The following is an 8,729-nucleotide window of genomic DNA, read 5'->3' as shown; positions in this document are numbered from 1 at the left end:
TGCCAAGGTACCTGAACCAAAGATTTTCAACTAAAAATTGTTACTATAAATGAAACTGTGAAAAATAAAGTTTATAGAACTCTTTTATACCCAAAACAATCAATGTAAACTATATTGTCACTTTGTTGCATTCTTGCTGGTTTCCAGAGAAAGGGATCAAGAGAATTTATCTAGCTATGAACGATGAGTACGTGGAACAAACATAGGAAGATGGGATTGTTTCATTTCAAAAGCAGTTTTAAAGTAGTATATTCTAATTCAAGCATATTTCTAATTTCAAAACATAACATTTAAAATTAAGCATTTTTCAAACTTTCAAGACTTTGTATGAACCCTATTTGCAGAGAGTGAATGATGTAGTTCAATAGCCATTTCACACATTTGTCCTCATTAGCATAGGCCAAATCAATGCTGACAAATCTTTAATGTAATGACGTGTGTAACTTAATGTCTTCTTATATCAGTGACGATTGCTGACTGACCTGGTGTTTTTCCACGTTTAGCCGATGACAGAGCACTTTCCGTAGGTGTCTCACCTCGGCTCGGACAGAACAGCGAACAAACTTCTGCTGCAGAGACAAGGTCAGACAAATGCACTGTAAAACTTCAGATGAGCAATATGACACGTTGAAGTCAAGGGGGTAATTCCAATAAATCACGACCAGCTGTACATTTCTGTTTATGGCTCCGACTCTTGAGACCACCACAGAGCGACTTGGGAGATTTCTTGTTCTCTTGATTTCTTGTTAATACTGCAGGTTTAGATGCCCGATTTATTCCAGTAGTTAACATGGAACTGTACTATGGAGACATCATCATTAGGCATTTGGACTTGTTGTCAACTTAGTGTATCACCTGGTGTGGAAGTAACTTATTGCCCAGAGAGTAGACTGATTTTTGGTGTTGTTGTTGTTCAGATCATGTAAAAGGCTCGTCTGTTGTGTATATTTAGTTTTATTTGTAACACCAGAAGTGCAGGCTGCTGTTTTTCATTTTAGTATTCAAATATTTAGTGTTCACTGGTTTACTGTCCTAAACTGTAACAGGCTGTTCTGTAACACAAAAAGGTTCCAGCATACAAGAAACGTAAAGTAAAAGGAAGGTAACGGAGTATCGACAGGGTGTGGCATACTCCTGTTACAATCAGATTTACAGTGAAGAAAAACCCAGCTAGCTGCTGGACGTTTTCCAGTCCCAACTGACTTATTACACACTCTAAGCCGGAGACCTAAACTTCCCCCCTGAATGCAGTGCAAGACAGTATTTCTTTGAAAGCTGAGACAGAACTTTATTTCACTGAATTCCCACCTTGATAAAAACAGACTCACTGTGCATGCAGGGGAGAGAGAGAATAGCCTGTAACAAAGGTTAAAAATCAAATCCAGATCACTGCAAGGACACGGCTTGCTTGTGTGTTATTTTTTATTTTTAATAGGTGTGATGCATGCTGCCAGCTAATCTAGTTTATAAGTTCACACAGAGGTTAGAGTGAAACACAACTGCATATCAGGAGCCAAGAATGGAAGCAATGGAGCTGCATGTTCCCATTACATAAGGTAATGGCAATAAACAACATTTTAATTTCACACAGTGGTCAAAGAGGACATGGGTGGAAGATGTTGCCCTAATGCTTGCAGCAGTCACACCACTAAAACTCCTAATTCACATCTTGTGTGACTTTGTTCAAGTCTGGAATGTTTCTTTTCATACTGTAAAACCAGATTAAAAGCCCTAAACAATAAGAGCATGACTAGAATAACTAGATCACATGAAATAAAAGACCCCATCTGCCAGTTAAAACTTCAGTCTGCTCTGGAATTATAAGAAAATGACTGAGGGCTTAGCATCTTTAAAAACCACTATAGTGAAAACACATTTAAAAGAAACTAAATCTGAGATCTAGATTGGAGAACCACATGGCATCTGTTGAACAAGGGTGCCCTCTGCTGGCCGACCAAAGTCCTTGCAGTATGTACAACGATGTTGGCTGGGAAGTGTGGATAATAAGCACAGTGCAATTTGACATATACAGTGAGTTTTAGTTAAATGACTCCCCCAATGATCTTTGTTCAAGTCTTAATTCAGTCCAATATGGCCATTATATAACCCAACTCCCCTTGTTACATGCGCACACACACACACCCCCCTCGACAAATGGGCCTGTCAAGAGGATCCAACACACAGGGAAAACTCACAGGAATATCTGACACGGTAGGCATTTTTTTCACTTTAGTGGGTTTGAAATTGGTTAGCAAGCATGTTCCAAACACAGACATTCAAACTGCCAGGATGTTAATGTGTATGAATAGGCATAAGAATGAACACACTATACGACAGAGAACCACGGAGATAGTTGCCATAATTAGCACTTCATTTATGTTCCTATCAAATGTTGCTGTATACCACGTAGCATCTGTCTTTATTTCTCTTTTATGCCAAATTTGGCGAGTTGGCCACAAAGGAAAAGAGAAAGTTTAGACACACTGAATCTGCTAGTCTGTCTACTAATGTGGCAAAATGATTAGTCTAGCAGCATTTTAACTGTCTGACGCCTCAGTCAATTTAAAACAAAGACTATAAAGGAACGTGTTGGACATAAATACACGCTGTGATGTTTGGATTGACACCATTTTCTACGCCTCCTTAAGTCCTACTAGTCAGCACTAATCACCACAAACACTGAGTCAACATCTTGGCCATTTGGCCTCAAGTCGTCGGTCGAAAACACCACCACTCTTTCTTAGAAAATTATCTCCAATTATTGAAAAATTAGGTTTGGAAATAAAGAATGATTACATGCCTCACTGGTGTCTTTGTCCCACTTATCCCTGTCTCTGTGTGAGGCAGCCAGAGTAACCAGCTCTGAGTGCTAAATTCTGCTGTTGCTGCAGATGTCATCATGCCATGTATTTGCTTAGCAGTTAAGGGTAGAAAATTACTTGTTACGGCTTCAAAAATGTGCCCCCGGAGATGTGTTTTGCACGGCTGTGAAAACCTGCGAGCCGAGGTTGCTTTGAAAGCATCCATAACCCGCTCAACAATTTCACAGAGTAGCAGTACACAGAGTTTATTAAAATACAATGCTATATTATCTAGGTAAATTTATTGGTATGTATGACTTACCTGGAGAGTAAGTTTCGTCTTATCTTTTCCAGCAAGGGATGAACTGTAAAGACAAAACAGAATAATGACAGTTTTATGTTAAAAAAGTTCAACTTGAGTCAGCAGTATATATTATTAGTCTCATCTCACAGGGGCATTAAAAATATACACAAAATAAGGTTAGAATCGTCAACCAGACACAAAAAGCTCACCTTAGCCTTTCTAAACACAGCGAAACCTGCTCATCGTATCTGTAGAAGTGGGCTTTTGAATGGTCGAAGCTTGTGTACGGCAAACCTGTAGCATCTGGTACAGCATCTAGTGAAAGGGGGAAAACTCTAAGTACACACCAATCCAAACCAAGTTGTTGCAATCATGCATCAGCAGAGACATACCTAAGTTCACAATCTGTGTCATTAACATATAGAAATAGCAGTTTTACAGCCTCTCACCAACTAATAAAGCCAACGAGTGATTCAACCTAGAGCTACTTCATCACCACTTTTCCATCTCCTGATTACGGTTGGATTTTACTTTTTGGAATAAAGAGAACAAAAACAACTGTAAAATGAACTCTCCCACTGTCTTCCATACAGTGTCATGTTGTATTTATACATGTACAGATTTCTTTATATATGGCCATTTTGAGCACTAACAGCCCATTTAACTATACACACACACACACCACGACAGTGATAGCGCTTTTACTAAGCAAGGTTTCTGTCGCTCATTTACCCATTCACACAGGTCATGTGACCCCTGAGAAGTGCTATGCAGAAACACCAGAGATGTCACACAGACATGGAAAAAGACACTGATCTAACTCTGTCTTTAATTTAATCCTAAACAAACTTAATCGCAGGCTGAGAAAATGACTAAATTGAAGACTTACCGTCTCCAGCTGGTTGGATGACTCTCTCTAACCCTCGTGACTGATAAAATTCCTTTATTCTTTTGTCTTCACCTGTTCAAACACGAACATGGATATCAGACAAACACGACAGACACTGTGCCAACACGGATTTCCAAGTATGCTAAAAACAGGTATTGGTAATTTAATACTGTTGATAATCAACTAGTCTAAAGAAGCAACATTTATTTTCTAGTAAAACAACAGCATGGAGACTTTAGGTCACAACTGTTGGTTAGGGTTTTTTTTAACGTACTTTCTTGTAGTCCAGGCACCAGTTTGTAGACGATGTCCTGCATCACTCGATCCAGTTTGAGGTTGAGTAACGGCTGCGTTTCGTGGATTTTAATGTTGCACATTGGACAATACTTGCTTGTTTGTAGGTATTTCACAATACAGCTTTTACAGACTGCAGAGCAGAAAGAAAGAAAGACATTTTATTCTCATTCTGGTGTACTAACAGTATGTGAGAACTTAATAACACGAGAACAGAATATGATTGTGTCAGGCTTTGGTTAAACTCACAGGTGTGCAAACACTCTGTAATGGTTGTGGCATCGATGAAGTAACCCGCACAGAGGTAACAGACGATGTGTTCGTTCAGGTCCTTGATCTTCAACTTCACCTCCTCCTGTCGGGACAGACAAAAACATGTCGGTAAGCTGCAACAACTGGTTGAATTATTGATTACTCAATCAAAAGAAAATGATTAGATTTGATCATTCATTCATTCATTAATACATTCAGTCATTTTTTAAGTAAAAGTGTCAAGCCTCTGCTGGTGTCGGCCTCTTAAATGTACAGATTTGCTGCTTCTCTTTGTCATTTATGACTACATGAAGAGTCTTTGGGCTCTGGGAATTTGTGGTGAGCATTTTTTTGTTTTCTTTGACAGTTTTGACACAGACAATCATGAAAATAATCAGCAGACTCATCAACAATGACAGTAGTCATAGTTAGAAGTGTATTTATCCCCCAAACATAGTTTAATGAGCACAATTTCTCTCAAGTTTCTTCATTTTTGGTTCTGTGAAATCGAGATAGTGCAGCAGCAATGGAACCACTCTACATGGTGGCACCGGCTGCGTGTGGATGCAGCGGCTGGGAGCTCCTTCAAACTTCCTTTTCTTTTGTTTAATCTGTTTATGGCTTTATTGCTGAAACACGCATTACCTAAGAGAGAAATAACCTGCAGTCATCAGAAAAGGACGTGTGGAGTGTCTGCTCCAGGCTGCTCCCGGCTAACGTCCGGTGTAAAAAATGAGACTCAAGCTGGCCAAACAACGGGAAATCAGAGACTGCTGAGCCCACATCTTTACAGAAACCTGCTCCATCAACATCCCACATCAAGCACTCGATGGACGGACCGTGTTCTGAGCAGACAGCACAGGACGAGAGGAGACATCGATGATGCTTGGTGCTTAAACGCAGTCACAGTGGAAGAACACTGGTTCTTTTCACGTGAAGATGAAACTTCTTGTTGACATTCCCCCATATGCAAATTCAAAAGATGCAGAAATATATATATACCTGAGATATTGATTTATTTTAATGATAAATACATTTCCTTGATACCTGTTTTGGTGACAACCCAGCGTTACATTGTGGCTACTTTTAAAGCAAACTGGATGGCTCTAAACTATGATACAAAAACCTTTGACTGAACATATATATAACGTTATATATAGCAGCGTGAGTCTGAACTTATGAATGGTGTAATGGCGGCTAGACAACGAGCATCAAACTGCACACAGGATTCAGATCTAACTTTCATGCTTGTTTGCAAACTTGTGAAGATCAATGCAGGATTGTCTGATTATCTTACTTCAGTCCCCTCACTGAGTGCACTACAGATCATAACTGGTGGCCCTCAGATGGGGAGGGGGCTGGTTTTAGCCCTGCACCTGACACATCGTGCTCCAGCCCACCCCTGACCCTGACCTTTGACCTCCGCGCGTAAGGAGGAAGTGGACGGACTAGGAAAATAAAAGTTTTCCCATCAGAAGGCCCAGTAATGTTCAGACTAAAATAAAGCTAAATGTGAACGGACTTTCTGTTCCTTTAGACCGAACAGTGGGTCTGTTGTACTGATGACGCTACGGGCAACAGCAAGTTCAGCGCTCACAAACAGGTGTAACTGCTGGAACAACGTTAACAACAACGTTAACAACGTAAACCACGTTATACACCACGTTAACAACGTTAAGCCAGGTTAACAACCACGTTAACAACGCGGTGTGTTCCCTCGAACACAAACCAACGGTTACAAACATTAACCGTTACTTCGTTATTACACACGGAGGACCCGAGGAGCGCGGCGGCCGTTACCGTCCCGGTTCACTCACTTATCGCTTTAACTACAAATAAACTCCCGGTTGAACCGGTGAATACAGCCGACTGAGCGACCTAACGTTACAGTGAGCGAGATAACAGTTAGTTGGGGTTTCGCACGCCGCTCCGCCGCTGAGGCAGAACAACACGGGTGGACTCCGACCGTCCACGCATGCTCAAACGCGGCTCCCTTCGCAGCGCTTCAGCGTTGTCTGTCTCTGTTGCTTCTCTCTCTCTGCTGCTCTTCTCCCTGTCTGTTCTCTCTTCTGTCTCTCTCCTCTGTCTGTTCTCTCTCTCTCTTCTCTATCTGTGTCTCTCTGTCTGTCTGCCCTCCCTCCCTCTCTCCCCTCCTCTCTCTATCTTATTCTCTCTTATCTCTCTCTCATTCATCTCTCTCATCTTCTCTCTCTTCTCTCGTCTCTCTCTTCTATCTTCTCTTATCTCTCTCTCTCTTCTCTCTTTTCTATTCTCTCTCTTCTCTCTCTCTCTCTCTCTCTCTTCTCTCTCTCTATCTCTCTCTCTCTCTCTCTCTCTCTATCTCTCTCTCTCTCTCTCTCTCTCCATCAGACGACAACGATCTGCGCGTGGATGCGTGTGTTTAACTCGCCTCTGTTGCGGTTTGACCCCCCGCACCGCCCCGCACCGTCCCGCACCCTCCCGCCCCAGTGTGAGTGAGCTCCAGCAGCTCTGCCGCTCACCTCGTTCCTCAGCGGGTCCAGCTTGTAGACGGACTGGAGCTGATTTCGTAGCCGCATCGCTATGGCCATCGGACCTTGCTCCGCCATCTTTGGGAATTATGCTTACTTCCGGGTAAACCGGAAGTGGTCTTTTGTGCATGCTGAAGGGGGCGGGAAACTGCGAAATAGAAACGACAATGAAGAAAAATAAGAAGATGATATAAAAAGAATATAAAAAAGATAATAATAAATATAAAGATGTTTTTTTCATTCTTTTTTTACGAATCTCATATTTTGTTGACCCACCAAGAGTATTCATTCAGAACTTGTGGTTAATAAGCTGACACAGTAAATCAATTTGATGTATAACTACTTTGTTATCGTACTAGGTCAGCCTGCAGTCTGAAATACTGACCTCTGAAAATAAAAAAGAGGCATACATCAACGGAAACAAAGTTAAATAAAGAAAAGAGCAGAGTCATAGATAGATAGATAGATTTCTGATGATTTGACTAGGTTACTTTATGAGAATGGTGGATTAATTAGGTCTTGATGTTGCTTAAAATGAACCCAGTGTGACCTGGTGGTCTGGTGGGTTTGCAAAAAAAAAAAGACACAAGCAGTAGTAGGATCTTAAATTGAATTCTGAGGTAACTTCAGAAGGTTTTTTTTGGATGGCCTATATTTAAGTTAATGCTTAAATGTACATTTTTTAATCAGTTTTAATGTCTTTATTTGGTCCAGCACGACCATTCATTTTTCAGAGAAGCAAAACAGCAGCTTTTGGTCTGTGTTCATCCTTGTTAGTCTCTTCTTCTAACAATAGATGGCACTGCAGGCACACACTTCAGTCGATTGTTTGCAGCCTTTGACAGCTGCTGATATTTATGTTGTGTCAGGTAAAGCAATGTCATTCAGCCATTCATGCACTCAGGATTAATATAGGCATTGAGAAGATGACGCTATTAAAACTCATGAATTCATTGCTCCAACCTCTTGCTCAGTGGATAAGGCCTTTAAGTTGCCTTTACACAGAGTACACACAAAGTCACCATGTCTTAAACCAGTATACGCATTGTTTGGCATTATGTTCCTATGTTTATTGTCTGATTTATTGTCATGTTTATTTTATTACCCATTACTTATGATAGGATTATGTAAACTATACGGTTGTATGCTACTGTATTGGTATGTTAGTCGCCTACTGATAAGATGCACAAATGTATTTGGCACTGGCCCAAAAATCATGTTGGCAATAATGTTTTACCACTGCTGGTATTCGAACCATGTGCATAACATGGGGAAAAGAGTGCAAAGATAATACCATGCCTTAAGAGGTTCCAGGATAAAAGGTGAAATGTGGGGGGGGCACTGTTAAACCACAATCCTCATCAACACACAGAACATGGTGGGTCTTGTAACCTGAATCCTCTGACATCTTGAGACCTACAGTACTCAGGCATCATGGAGGGTGGGCTGCTGTCACTACTGCATCTACTGCATCTACTCTGGTAAATAATCTGATGCAGATCTCATTAATATGTAATGTAGCATCAAAAGGTGTTGAAAGATTTTCTCCATTAAAATCCAAACCAAAACAGCCACAAAACCAACTAACAAGATACATAATGTATTAAGTGTACAAAAAAGATATATTAAAAAATATTAATAAATATGTGTGTGACTTTATTTTTAAGGACCAGTGTGTA

General features: G+C 40.7%; 1 protein-coding gene across 2 annotated transcripts in view; it reads right to left on the bottom strand.

Annotated features, from left to right (window-relative positions):
- The window catches only part of pcgf1 (polycomb group ring finger 1), an 8,749-nt gene extending 1,587 nt beyond the window's left edge, over positions 1–7,162 (bottom strand). Inside the window, exons 1-7 of one of the 2 annotated variants that reach the window (XM_035669127.1) lie at positions 7,042–7,162; positions 4,538–4,643; positions 4,269–4,421; positions 3,995–4,066; positions 3,315–3,420; positions 3,124–3,166; positions 483–569 (exon numbers count right to left, since the gene is read on the bottom strand). In XM_035669127.1, the coding sequence (XP_035525020.1) occupies positions 483–569; positions 3,124–3,166; positions 3,315–3,420; positions 3,995–4,066; positions 4,269–4,421; positions 4,538–4,643; positions 7,042–7,128 (654 nt within the window). In that variant the 5' untranslated portion in view covers positions 7,129–7,162. The remainder of the gene's footprint in view (positions 1–482; positions 570–3,123; positions 3,167–3,314; positions 3,421–3,994; positions 4,067–4,268; positions 4,422–4,537; positions 4,644–7,041) is intronic. The other variant, XM_035669128.1, reaches the window with a different exon arrangement.
- Positions 7,163–8,729: the final 1,567 nt, after the last annotated feature.

This window comes from Morone saxatilis, unplaced genomic scaffold, assembly GCF_004916995.1.
Source record: "Morone saxatilis isolate NCDOM2014 unplaced genomic scaffold, NCSU_SB_2.0 Contig22, whole genome shotgun sequence".
NCBI classification, from domain to species: Eukaryota; Metazoa; Chordata; class Actinopteri; family Moronidae; genus Morone; species Morone saxatilis.
Note: the sequence above shows the minus strand (reverse complement) of the source record. Positions and strands in the feature narration are given on the sequence as shown.